This window comes from Suricata suricatta, chromosome X (assembly GCF_006229205.1).
Source record: "Suricata suricatta isolate VVHF042 chromosome X, meerkat_22Aug2017_6uvM2_HiC, whole genome shotgun sequence".
Taxonomy (NCBI): domain Eukaryota; kingdom Metazoa; phylum Chordata; class Mammalia; order Carnivora; family Herpestidae; genus Suricata; species Suricata suricatta.
In genome coordinates this window covers 39138437-39152172 of record NC_043717.1, presented here as the reverse complement: position 1 = coordinate 39152172, position 13736 = coordinate 39138437, and the positions used below count along the sequence as shown (strand labels likewise).

Here is a 13736-nt window from a genome sequence, read left to right as displayed (position 1 = left end):
TTCATTGTTGTTCTCTCTTGCATGTGCGGTGGAATATTCTGAGAGGCTACATAAGCAAACGCTCTTTAGAAGTCTTCCGTTTTCAAGACTATAAAGGAATTGTGACCACAAAGTTTAGAACCGTTGTAGCAGGCCAGGGGTTCTTCATCTAGGCACTGTTGACATTTTTCTGTTATGGGAAGCATTGTACAATACTTAGCTGCATCCTTGCCCTCTACCCACTGGATAGCAGTATCATCCCATTATTTGTCTCATCCCCAAAAGTGTCTCCAGACATTGCCAGTGTTCCCTGGGAGTGGAGATGATCTCTGGTTGAGGACCACTGCGCTAGGCTCTGCCATCCTTTTCTGCTAGGGCTCCCAGCCTTACCTCTAGACGACTTTAATATTTCACTCTCTGGCTCCCTGCATCTGCCTGCCTATTGGCTGTCTCCACCTGACCATCCCACGAACTCCCCAAGACAGGCTTAGGATTCTGGCTCAGCGACTTATCCTTCATTCTCACAAGCAAGACCACAGCTTGCATTCCCACACCTCTAGTTTGCTGCACATAGCTCCCTGGGCCTGAGTGTCCAAAACACCCTCTTTCTGCACAATTTCAACCCCCACCCACCCATACATGTCATAGTTCACCTCTTCAGTTAGCTTCTACAGGGCAAGGATTGTGCTTTATTACTGGGATTCCAGCCCCTAGCCCAGATTGAGCACAGATGAGGGTTTGCAACTCAGTTGTGCAAACTGAGAGAAAAAGGAGCAACCCTCTCACCTGCGGGTGGGGCTGTCTCTAATATGGCATGGAGTTGTGTCTGGCACATGGCAAGTAACTGCTCTTCAAGCTGAGCTGAATCTTGGCAGATTCTCTGAATTGCCTCTCCTTCTTGCCCTTCTACAGACCCCACCGCATTTACTGGGTAGCCTGCCCTTTCTACAATCGATCCAACAAGCGGCCTCCCTCCCCAAGGCCTGGACTGCTTTCCTTACCTTACAAAGGCCAACCTCTGCACACACCAATGACCCTGCCACTTCTCAGAGCAGTTGGGTGAATTTTAGTCCTTCCAAGTCTGGCCTGGCAATCCTGTCTCCCTTTGCAAGGTCCTCATCTTCCCAGCCTCCCTTGTTGCCAGAGGGGACCATATCATCTTATTCTAGCCACAAAATGACACAGGAAGTCTGCTGAGGCGCTTGTGGAAGGTTCAGCTCTGTTACAAGGAAATAGGGAGGGTGTCCTGTCTTCCTTGCTTGCTTCCCCATCTCTGGGAACATGGAGAACCCTTACGGGCACAAGGCTACAAGCTGAGCTCACCAAAGTGCTTACAGGGACACAGTGAAATGATCAGAGGTCCTTGGGCCACCACTGTTGAACTTCAGTAACCAGCCTTAGTTAGGCTTATTCCCTGCAGTATTTGCCTGTCCCTGCCCACACTCCTCTCTTCTGCACAAAGTCTATCCTTGGCTGTGCCCAGATGTTGGGACAGAGGCTGGCGCTCCCAGGTCGAAGAAAATCAAAGCTGCAACTATCCTCACACTTGAGGCCCAGTCCCACACTGTGTATGCCATTTGACCTCTGACCTCTCACAAGCCATTGCATCCTTCTCAGGGTTATCTTCACCCATGCCCATGGTTTCTGTTACTTCCTGGACACCAACAATCCAAACTTCCAGCTCCATCCATTCATTGATGGCCCCAATCCTATGTATTAGATTCCCCCACCTACTTAGCGGTCCAAAATCTACCCTCCTCTCATCTTCCCTTTCCAACTGGCCTGCCTCATGGTGTCCAGTCTGATGCATGGTGGTCACACCTCCCCACCTCCTGGTTGGTTGTATGGGGCCTTCCAAATGTCTTTCAAACAGCCTCTCGACATACACCCGTCTCCCATCTACCTGGTTTTCTCATATTCTTGGGTAAATCTCACTCTTCTGTTTTTTAGTTCACCCTCTATTCAGCCTGCCCTGTCTGCTTCAACTTCATGTACTATTGCATGTTTGCAGCCCCTCCAATGCCTTTCAGAGTCGTGACATGTCCCTGGCCCAGTCTCAAGTGCTCTCCTAGATGGGGACCAGGTATGAATTCTCCAAGGTCCCAGCATTGCCTTGGACCAAGCCCACCCGCACCCTTGCAGGGACTTGCAATCAGGTTTTTCACTTTAGAGTTTTTAATATTTCATACAGCGGTTATGGTGCATTCAGGAACCCAACCCCCCAAACCCCACGAGGAGGGCCCCCACCCCAGCCCTCCCACCCCATTTGAGGGCCCCAGGGTTTAGAGTGGAGGACGGGGAGGTAACCACCCATCTGAGACTGACCCCAGAGACTGCCCCTGCCCTGCCTCACCCTCCCCAAGGGGTTAGGGGCTAACGCTTGGGCACAGACCCCCATGCGCCCCTCTGCCCCTGCTTGTGCACATATATACACTATGGCTCCTTGAAAAGTTGGTCAATTCCTGGCAGGGCCCCTACTCAACAGCACCAAGTGGGATGGGGGCAGGAGGGTTGGGCTAGGAAGACCCTGAGAAGGAAGGAGGCCCCAGCTATGGGACTATAGGAGGGGAAGAGTGGGGGCCCCCCACCTCGGCCACCCCCCAGAGTCTCCGGTAGTCCCCAGATACCCCTGCAGCTGAGGATGACAGGTGAGGGGTAGAAAGGCGAACGGTCGAGGCATGCTTTCCCTTAGCTGACCCCAGGGTCTAGTGATGGTCAAGGTTCCAAATAGGGACTGTGTCCCTGCCTTGGAAAGGCTGGGAGCGGGGCTTCATTGCACAAAATACTGTGGGAGGGCCACACGCAGGGGGCAGGGCCCAGCCATTCTGTATACAGAGATATTGCATTTAAAAAATGAAAACCTCATTTAAAATAATTAAAAAACAACAATGAATGAAACAAACAAAAAAAAAGGCCCACACAGCACGAGGCAGGTGGGGCAGGCGGGAAGCAGGCAAGGGAAGCCTCAGACCCGAGGCATTGTCACGTCTTGTCTGAATTGAGATCCCCAGCCTGGGCTTGCTCCGGACCCCTGGCTGGCCATGGGGTAGTGGTCCTGGGGGAGGGGATGAGGGAAAGGGGGATAGGCCTGGCCTCAGTGTGGAGGCTGACACGGCCATGCTGTCCGCCGGCAACTACCGAGACAGAGAGAGACAGACAGACAGACAGACAAACTAGGCGAAGGAGCGATGAGAGCTTTGTTAGCACCCAGCAGACAGGCCAGTGGGTGGGTTGACAGGCCAATGGTTGGGTGTTTGGACAGGCAGCAAGGGGGCGTGTGGGCAGGTGAGCGTGAGTCAGGCAGGTAGACAGGCAGCAAGCAAGGAGGATACAGTTGGGGGCTGCCCTGTGAAGGGGAGTGGCACCCCTCCAGCTGCTGCCTGCTGGGGCCTCAGTCTGTGGCTTAGAACTCAGCTTAGAACTCGGTGTCCACCACGCGGAAAGCTGGCCTGCCTGCAGGGGAAAGCAGAGCGGAGGGCTGTTGGTGGGTAAGCAAGTAGGTGGCCAGGGTGGGGAAGAGGGCGAGGGCCACACCTACCTGAGTCAGGCATCGATGAAGACCGAAGGCCGGCCTCCTTTTGTAGCTGGATCTCCTTTAGTGCAAATATGGAAGTAGCTGTGGGTGGAGGACAGACAGTGGGAAATGACTCACGGGGCCATTCAGGACCACCTGCCACATAGCACCAAAAGCTGTCTTTTGAGAGGTTTGACTTTCACCTGTCATATAATCCTTACACAAAAACCAGTTACAACTAGAAAGAATGGAATATGGACTATTACCCGACACCCAAGAAATCAGTAATTCTGTCAAGTGTGATAATAGTATTGCAATTACCATCTGTTGAGTCTAGGTGATGGACGGTGTTTGGGATTTGATTTAGATTAATACAGTGGGGAGATACAGGAAGTGGGCCAATTTTTTTAAGGTAGGATAATGACAGTAAACAACATCTCAAAGATACATGTTGAAATTTATAGGTGAATGATCTATCCAGGATTTGAAAAAACAATCAGAGAGAACATAGATAAAACCAGATTGGCCTGGGTGGCTCAGTCAGTTGAGCGTCCGACTTTGGTTCAGGTCATGATCTCATGATTCAGGAGTTTGAACCCCACATCAGGCTCGCTGCTGTCAGTGCTGAGCCCGCTTCAGATCTTCTGTCCCCCACCCCCCTTTGCTCCTGCCCCGCTTGCGCACTTGCTCTCAAAATTAAGCATTTAAAAAAAAAAAAAGCAAAAACCCCAAAACCAGATGGGCCACAAGGTGATGACCTGCTAGAATGCTTGGGGACTCACTATTTTGTCTAACAGATGTTATTTATCTATTAATAGTTAATAAATAAATATATTTATAGAAGTTTTGAGTGTGAACGGGTGAGTGGAGAAAGGGGCAGAGAGAGACAGAGAGAAAAGAGAATCCCTGAGCCACCCAGGTGCCCTTATTTATTTTTTAAAGTAACCTGTAGGGACGCCTGGGTGGCTCACTCAGTTAAGCGTCTGACTTCAGCTCAGGTCATGACGTAACAGTTCGTGGGTTCAAGCCCCATGATGGGCTCTGTGCTGACAGCTCAGAGCCTGGAGCCTGTCTTCAGATTTTGTGTCTCCCTTTCTCTCTGACCCTTCCCTGCTCAGGCTGTCCTTCTCTCTCAAAAATAAATAATAAAAAAAAATTTTTTTTTATTAAAAAAAAAGTAACCTCTACACCCAGCGTGGGATAAAAATTCAACCCTGAGATCAAGAGTCCCATACTCCACCGACTGAGCCAGTCTGGCGCCCCTAAGTATATATAATTTTAAAGTGTTCATATGAAAAGGTTTTTTTTAATAATCAGGTATAAAAGGAGAACACCCCGTGTGATTATGTTTCTGTACAAGAATGGGGAGAACTTACCTATGCTATGAGAAGCCAAACTAGTGGTAACCCTTGGGAAGGGGCTGGGAATAACTAAAGTAAATAAGAGGGTTCTTCAGGGGAGATTCCTCCATCCTATTTCTTGACTTGTATGCCAGTTACATGGGAGTGTTTCGTGTGTAAAAATTCACTGTGCTGTATACTCATGATCTGTGCGTTTCTCGGTATATATTTTACAAGGAAATACTTATTTAAAAAAAAAAGTGGTGTTATGTCTATTTTTATGTACCTTTGCAAATTCCCATGAAAGGTAAAAAGGAACCGAAAACTAAGTACTTTTTATAATACACACAACACATCATATGTGCAAACAAGGGTGTGCCCTGCCCAGCCTGGCCAGCATCCTGCTCCCCACAGTCCCCTGCCAGTTCCACTCACTGTCAGGAAGTTTGTGGATCCGCTCCCCCAGACTGAGGAAGAATGGATGTTTCATGGCGTCCTCTGCGGAGATCCGATTGCGACCTTCAAACTGAGCGGGAGGGCAGGCGGAGGTGGGGACCCCTTGAACATGTAGGCCTCTCTTTCGCCCCACCCCAGACCCTACCCCTGGAGCTCCCTGTCTCCCTACACCTAGAATCCCCTAGCCCCCAAGGCTGGCCCGGGAGGGTGGTCTCACCTGCAGCAGCTTGGTGAGGAGGTCAGCCCCGTCGCTGTCAAGTCTACCACAAGGAAAAGAGGATCTGCTTTAAGTTCAGTTTGGGCACTCCAGCCCCTAACACCCACCCACCCTCCAGCCTCACCGGGGTGCATGGCTCAAAAGGGCCTCGGCTCGATACTTGGGGTAATTGTATGTCTTAAATTCTTCGTTGGATAGAATGCCTGGCCATGTCTCCTCAGTTGGGGTTCCTGGTGGGGAAGAACAATTACCCTAAGCATCCCCAGGGCATCCCTTAATGTCCCCACAGCTCCTAGGGCTTGCTCTCCTCACCTAAGATGCGGAAGATGAAATGCAGCTGTTCCTCCACCGTGGAGCCTGGGAAGAGGGGCCGGCCTGTGGCCATCTCATAGAAGATGCAGCCCACACCCCTAAGGCAGGGAGGGAATAGTGAAGAGGGAGGCAGTTTGCTGGTTGGCCATTGCGACCAAGCCACCCACTTCACCACATGGCTCCTGCCACACTTCCACCTGTCCTCACCACATGTCAATCTGGGTAGAGTAGTCCGTGGACCCAAGCAGGATGTCGGGGGGCCGGTACCACAGTGTCACCACCTCATTGGAGTAGGTCTTAGTTGGAATTGACTTGGCCCGGGCCAGGCCTGGTAGGTTGAGAGAAGGGGCAGCTGGAATTGAAGAGGCCCGGGGCAGTGTGGGGGAGTGTGCAGTTGGGACTGAGGGTGATCTAAGCAAAGCCTCGAGAAGGTGAAGGGCACTGAGATTAGGTGGTCATGAGGAAGGGGAAGTCTGAGAGGGCAAGGCTGGGGGATCACTGGGAAGAAGGGGGAGGCCAGGGTACCAAAGTCGGCCAGCTTGAGCTCTCCTCTCTCGTTGATGAGCAGGTTTTGGGGCTTGAGGTCTCGATGTAGCACCTTCTGCCGGTGGCAGTAGGCCAGGCCACGAAGCAGCTGGAACAGGAACAGCTAGGAACCCAGGAAGGGCAGGCAGAGGTCAAAGAGCATCCAGCAACCTGACCCCCAGCAGACACTGTTCCCCCTCCCAAATATAGACACCGAGTCCAGAGCTTTATCTCACAAAAGAGGACAGAGTCCCAATGCCCTCCAAGGGCTCCCAGGAAAAAAAGCCAAACGGGGAAAGTCTGTTTCAGGGAGATTTGTGGGGTGGAGTGGGTGAGTGTGGGCCCCCTTGTGCCCCTGCTTCCTGCCCCACACCCACTTTCACATTGTGCATGTTGATGACGTTCCCACAGTCATCCAGGTACTGCTTCAGGTCCTTGTCCTGAGGACAGAAGAGGAGATGGAGGAAAGAGGGGCCACATCCTGTGGCTCCCGGCCATCTCCCCACCCCTCACCCCCAGACCCACTGCTGCCCAACCTTACCAGGTACTCAAAGACAAGGGTGAGGGACTTCTCCGTGTGGATAATGTCATGTAGCGTGACGATGTTGGCATGTTTGAGGTCCTTGAGCAGGGACACTGCAGGGATCATGGGGGTGAGATGGGGGAAGGGTCAGGGCCCCACCCGCAGGATAGAGGGGAGGAGGAGGATGAGGCAGGGACAAGCCCAGGGTTTCCTTCTTTCCCTGTGCAGCCTGAGGTGCGGGTTCACAGCCACTGGCTCTATCCCACCCCATGCCAGGAAGATGTGGCTCCATGTTCCAGATGTGAAAATAAGGCTCAGAGAAGATTAGGGAGCGACAACCTGGGGTTGCCGCCCCAGGCTTACATGACGTTAGATCTTCACAACCTGTTTTTGTTTCCTGGAAAGGGGTTTTGCTTCAACCCTTAGTACAGAGGCTTGCAGCTTCATGTGAAATTCACTTTGCACATGTAACTTCTACTCAACTCAAATTCATTCCCTGTGGTATTCTGACTAGACCTTGTTGTATCTAGTAAGCTGGTGAGCACTTTCACAGGTGTTCTCAGACCCAAAGCAAGCACCCTGCTAATTCTTGGTCTCTTCTCCAAGTAGGAACAGATTCCCAGTTACCTTGATTATCATCTAGATATGTGCATGATGGGCACTTTCGCATGAAGCCCAGAGTGTCAGGAGGGTACCTCCCAAAACCCCTCCCCCATCTCTGTTCTTACTACGGGGTGCGTGTGTGTATGTGTCATGAGGAGAACCCAGGAAGCCTGGGACAGTCTTCCTGTGGGTCTGTACCTTCCCGGATGGCGGTGCAGGGTGCCCCCTCTTCGTGTTCCAGTCTGATCTCCTTGAGTGCCACAAGGTTGTCTGTGAGCTTGCTTTTGCCTTTGTAGACGGTGGCATAGGTGCCCTGGTGTGTGAGGAAGAGTGAGAGGAGAGGAGGCTGCAGGAAGTTCTCACTGACCCCTATCCCTACCACAGGCCTTACGACGGTCTCTCACCTCGCCCAGCTTGTCTAGCTTGATGTAGGTCTCCAGTTTTCCAAAGCCAATCTCAGACTGTGGGGTAAAGAGGCAGGATGAAGAAGGCTCACAGGAGGGGACAGAGGCGGGTGGGCAGTGAAAGGAGAAGAGGACTGGAACAGAAGACACTCACCAGGCTGACACGGCGGAGGCGGCGGCTGAGGGGCTTGTCGAAGATGGGGCTATTGAGGGTCAGCTTCTCAAGGTAGCCCTCAGGCAGCCGGATGTCAGCTGGTAGTGATAGGCGCTTGTTGATGTCCTAACAGGCAAGATGGGCGAGAAACAGGACCATGAGCTCCACCTCCCCCACGTGTAACCCTCTTTTCTAGCCCCACCACCAGCCAGACAGGGGGTTAAGCACCTCGGTGGAGATCTTGCGTGGGGGATGGTTGCGCATGCGCACCCTCACTGGCGACTGCACCTCATCCGAGGACGTGGCTGAAGCCTGGTCACTTTCCCCATCAGACCCCATCTTCAAGTCCTCGTGTACAATTTCTGGTAGTGAGGACAGGGGGAGGGCAGACCAGTTGAGGTCTCGGGCCCCAGGACACCCCCTCCTCAATGTAACGCAGTCCCTCATCACACACATACACACAACCCCCCAGAGCAGCCTAGAGTCCCTCAAGGAGAGGGTGGCAAAGCCCAGGGCGGTTCACACAGGTCAGGACAGGATAAATAGGGGTTGGGGAGGCAATAGTCACCTAGTGGAGCACCCTGTTCCAGGGGTGAGCTGAGACTGGGGCTGTCCCAGAGCCAGAAGGCAGGCACAATAGCCAAAGGCCGAGAAGGCAGGCTCAGGGTAGGTGGGCACCAGTAGGCCTGATGGGGCCATAGCAGAGCGCAGGAGAAGAGCAAAGAGAAGGTTGGGGGCAGCTGCAGCAGGCAGGGCACTCTTCCTCCCCGAGGCGTGGGCACAAAGCCAAGGAAAGGGGCACAGATATAGAGAAAGAGAGTATGGAGAGGACGGCAGGGAAGGGGAAGGAAACAGGAGAGTAAAATGGAAATAACACAAGTCTAAGGGGCACTCGGCTGGGAGGCAGCACTTGGGGACCAGGCTGGGGGCAGAAGTGGTCAGTGGACCCACCTGGTGCAGAGCTGAGCGGGCCCCGTCCAGAGTGAGGTTCCCCAGGAGCGGCACGAGTGGGTACCTCTCCAAGGTCATTGCCGCCGCCACCCCCACTCTCATCCAGGCCTATCTGTTCAGGGGCACCATTGGCCTTGTCCAAACCTCGGCCCCCTCGGAGTGTCATCGACAGCTGCCGCTTGATCTTCTTCATCCGATCCATGGCGACCTGAGCAGGGGGCATAGATAGCAATGGGGCCCACATCAGCACTTGCCTGACCACCACGGGCCCCCTAAAACCCACAACAACTTAGTGAGGTACACTGATGTGTATTTGTGTCAGTGCCCACCCAACCACTGTGGAGCCCCAGAACCACTCAGGACTCCCGGAAACCGGGCAAAGATATGGACCTCTGTCAGTGCTTGCCTACTTACAGCCAGCCCCTGGGGACCCTGCTCCTAAGTGGCACACCTGGGTATTGAGGCCTGGGTGGCTGGCTGAAGGCAAGGGCCCAACTGGTGACCTTTTGGCTTCTGTGGGGGCAGCCTTGATGTGGGAGCCTCCATAGCAGGCATTTTGAGGTGCGGCAGCAGTGATGGACTTGCCCAGGATGGTGGGGGCACTGATCCAGCCTCGGGCACGCCCATAGGATGGCATATTCCACCGGCACCAGCACCACATTACCCCCAATTGCCAAGGCAGAATGCTCTCCTCAGCCATAAGGACCTTCCCAGCTTGCCCAGCAACCATCGTCACGGTGATTGGTGGACTACTCCACTGGTCTCCCCAGGTGAGGGGTGCACAAAGAAGGGAGCCTTGCCAAGACCCAACCACTGGGTAGGGTTGTGGGGGGGGGGGGAACTCAATGCACACCAGTAGTCCCGAGGACTGCTAGAAAGGTTCAATCAGGCTGGGACCCTAAGGGTCCCACCCAGATTTTTACAAGTCAGGTCTCATTTCTCCTCTAGTTGAGACTGCCCATCTCCCTTATCATCCCGAATAAATGTCCCAGTCCTCAAAGGTAGCCCACAAAGTCCTTCTCTATTCACCCCTATTATCTCTCTGGCCTCACCTCCCTTTCAATCATTGCTAGTTGCTGTTCTGCAACCACACCCAGCAGTCCCACCTCAGGGCCATTGCACTGGCTGTTCCTGGTACCTAGAAAACCCTTCAAAATAGGTCACTCCCTCACCCTCTTCAGACCATTGCTCAAATATTACCTTTCTCATTGATAGTCCTCCACAAATAACCCTACTTAAAATCTCAACCATACTGAGCTCCCTCACTTTGTCCAACCATCCCCCCAGCAGTAATCATCTCCTCAGAAATGACACCATCTACCTATTGGTTTCCTTATTTAAAAAAAATTTTTTTTTAACGTTTATCTATTTTTTGAGAGAGGGAGAGAGAGAGCGAGAGAGCGTGACCAGGGGAGGGCAGAGAGGGAGTCACAGATTCCGAAACAGGCTCCAGGCTCTGAGCTGTCAACACAGAAACCAATGCGGGGCTCAAACTCACGGACTGCGAGATCATGACCAGAGACGAAGTCGGATGCCCAACTGACTGAGCCACCCAGGGGCCCCTGGTTTCTTTATTCTTAAGTCTGTCTCCTCACCACCATAATTAGAAGATCAGCTCCGCCAGAGTAGATTTCGGTCTGTTTAGGTCACGGCTAGATCTGAGGACCCGGAACTGTGACTGACACAAGGTAGATGTTCAAAAAGTGCTTATGGCAGATATTAATGAATTGGGGGCTGAGGGCCTAAGACCAATCTCTACCAGGATGGGCAGGATAAGTCTCTGCTACTCATGAATAACTCCAGAAAAGGTGGCCCAGGGACGCTGGCATCAGCAAGATGACCTAGATGGGGCTGCTGGAGGGAACAGGGCCACCAAAACGCTTAGGCTGGCCTTCTTCTGCTTCCTCCTGGGCTCTAGGCCAGCAAGGTGGGGGAAAGACCTGGCCTAGGAACCATCTGGACTCACAGCAGGGCCCAAGATGGCCCTGGGCCCAAGGGAAGTGGAGCTAGATAGGAGGTGGGAGGATGAGGCTGGGGCTAGATTCGAGGAGAGAAGTGGGTCATCTGTTACCTTGAAATCAGCTGTTTACCCCAGTGGTCCCTACACCCCACTTCCACCTGCCTGACCTCACCACCACCCCCAGGAGGGGAAGAGGGACCAGTCTAGCAGAAAGACCCCAGGAAAGAGGATGAGGTCCAGAGAACCCAGGATAACAACAAAAATCCTGAACAAGTAGGCCAAACACTGGACCTGAAGCTGAAGCAGCAGCATGGCCAACCCCCAAAGACAGTCTTGTATCCATGGTACGAATACCCAGTCACTCTGACTGTTGTGGCAGGAAATGGGGTACATGAGGGCAGGGGTAAGCAGGGCTGGATGGAAGAGGGAGCCAGAAGGACCAATGGGTCCATGACCTCTAACTGGAAACTCCAAGGGCTGGAAATGTTCCAGTTTAGTTTTTTGGGGATTTGAGGACGACAGGATACAAAATCTGTGTATCATGCAATACTCCCATCAGGGGGTGCCCTGGGCAGACCTTTGTGAACATGGACACTTGAACGTTAATATACAATAAGACTTTTAAAGATTATTCATTCCGTTTTCTGAGCTTTTAAATTCCAGAATAATGAAGGAGAAAACAAGAAACTAGATACACAACTCCACTCAAAAAGGATACTCTCGCACACCCAAGGACACTCATCAGCTCACACCACAGTGATCACTGAGGACACAGTCATCACACTCTACTAACTCCCACAGAAACACACCATTCTCATCCGGTTCAGACCCCCTTAAGCACACACTGGACCCTCAAGAAGGCCTCTCAGCATTTTAACTATCAGCACCTGCAATTTCCCCACTTATTTCTAACCCCCATCAGTATATGAAGCCCCAAAAGGGCACAGAACTCTTCACATACGCTCGGGACCCTCTAAGTTAACTCTCACTGCCACATTCTTAGGAGCCTCCTAGGTCCTGATAGCTTCTCCAAAGCACTCACCCCATTAACACACTGTTCCCCGTGCATGCTTCTGGCCCCTATTAACATGCACTTGGGACCCTCTACAGCTGACCCACATTAGCATTCACTGGACCTTCACACTGCCCTGAATCTCATTAACACTAAGTGAAACTTGCCAATCCCTGACCTGCTTTTGCCCACACTCAGACCCCTCCATGGCTAGAACCATCATTAAACACATATTCTGGTACTCCCACTACCCTGCGCCCACCACCTCCCATCAGCATAAGTGAACTTCACCCTGACCTCTATTAGCACACACTGGGCCTCACACAATGTCTCCCCATTAGCACACCCTAAACCCTCACTCGGCCCCATTCCCCAGGGACACACAAACACACACTGTTCTATAACGAGCCTGACCTGCATTAGTGCACAACGGGTCTTCATTCAGCCTGGAGCCCCGTTAGGACACACTTCAGCCCTACATGGTTCTAATCCACTGCAGCACACCTAGACCTTCACAGAGTCCTACTCCTTTATTTTTCTTTGCTAGAACTCCTGCACAGCTATAATATCTGTTGGTTCACACTTGAATCCCTTCACAACCCTGACAGTCCTCATTGCATCCCCGGGACCCTCATCACAACCCAGTCCCCTGTGGGGACAAGCACACAGTCCTCACAAGGTTCTGATGCTCACTAGCATTTTCCAGACCTCATACTGCCCTGACTCTTCCCCCAGTGGCACACGTTTAAGCCCCTCCAAGGCTCCAAGCCCATATTAATGGTCACTAGAATTTCACATATACCTGTCCCTGAGTGCATCCCGAGTCTCACATCCCCTGTCCTCATGGACACACACACTGATCTCATACCATCTTGATCCTTAATATACTGGACCTCTTACAGTGCTAGGGCACTTCCCTCGCGGTCGTGCCCTCCCACCCCACATATATCCACAACTTCTGATACCCAGTAGCACAGTCCTCCCCCACTCGGTCTTCATTAGTGTATACTGGGCCTCATACTACTCAGACCTTTATTACCACATGCATGGACCCTCTACAGCTCTGATTCCCATCAGCATGCTCTCAACACTGGACTTCTTCCACTGCCCTGAACTCCATGAGCGCTCTCTGGACCCTCACACGCCGCAGTCCCTCATGGACAAATACACAGAATTACCATCACCCTGACGCTCTTTACCACACCCAGGACTTCAGAGTCTTGATCCTATTAGCACATCTCCTGCTATCTCTACCACCCTATCCCCCATTAACACACGGGGTCTCTCCACAGCTCTTTTCCCGTTTGCATATCTCAGCATTCCTCTGACACGCTCTCCCCTATTATAAACCCTCACGGTCCCTCACGCACGCACACCCCCATTAGCACACGCTGGGCCTCAAGCCCTACAGAGCGGTAGACCTGTTAACACATGCTCCGACCCCTCCACAGTCCAGGCCATTAGCAAACCTCGAGCCTTTCGCCACCCATTTCCACACCCTCTGGTCCCTTGTTCACCCTGCTCCCCATTAGCACCCACAGGACTGCCCATCCCCAGCTCCCAGACCGGGCCCAGGGCGGGGCCAAGGTCAGGGAGGCCCCGAATGACCCCCCGCCCCGGTGCATTCTGGGAAATTCGCTGGGGGAGGGGGACACATGCCACCGGTGCAGCCCAGACCCCTAGGCACCGCCCGGGGTCTGGGTTGGTTCTGCAGGAGAAGGGCAGCCCCCACCCTGCGTCTCGGAAACGCGCTCACCGGCGGGGGCGCGCGAGCAACCTCAGCGCC

The 13736-nt window shown here is 52.8% G+C and overlaps 1 protein-coding gene across 3 annotated transcripts in view; it reads right to left on the bottom strand.

Moving 5' to 3' along the window:
- Positions 1–3153: 3153 nt before the first annotated feature.
- CDK16 (cyclin dependent kinase 16) overlaps positions 3154–13736 on the bottom strand; it is an 11071-nt gene continuing 488 nt past the window's right edge. Inside the window, exons 1-16 of one of the 3 annotated variants that reach the window (XM_029929425.1) lie at positions 13707–13730; positions 8979–9186; positions 8256–8389; positions 8028–8153; positions 7874–7930; positions 7668–7782; positions 6885–6979; positions 6721–6783; positions 6344–6467; positions 6026–6146; positions 5819–5916; positions 5631–5736; positions 5507–5549; positions 5269–5359; positions 3518–3595; positions 3154–3432 (exon numbers count right to left, since the gene is read on the bottom strand). In XM_029929425.1, the coding sequence (XP_029785285.1) occupies positions 3395–3432; positions 3518–3595; positions 5269–5359; positions 5507–5549; positions 5631–5736; positions 5819–5916; positions 6026–6146; positions 6344–6467; positions 6721–6783; positions 6885–6979; positions 7668–7782; positions 7874–7930; positions 8028–8153; positions 8256–8389; positions 8979–9180 (1491 nt within the window). In that variant the 5' untranslated portion in view covers positions 9181–9186; positions 13707–13730 and the 3' untranslated portion in view covers positions 3154–3394. Of the gene's footprint in view, positions 3433–3517; positions 3596–5268; positions 5360–5506; positions 5550–5630; positions 5737–5818; positions 5917–6025; positions 6147–6343; positions 6468–6720; positions 6784–6884; positions 6980–7667; positions 7783–7873; positions 7931–8027; positions 8154–8255; positions 8390–8978; positions 9187–9429; positions 9680–13706; positions 13731–13736 lie in introns of those variants that run through there. The other 2 variants (XM_029929424.1, XM_029929426.1) reach the window with 2 other exon arrangements.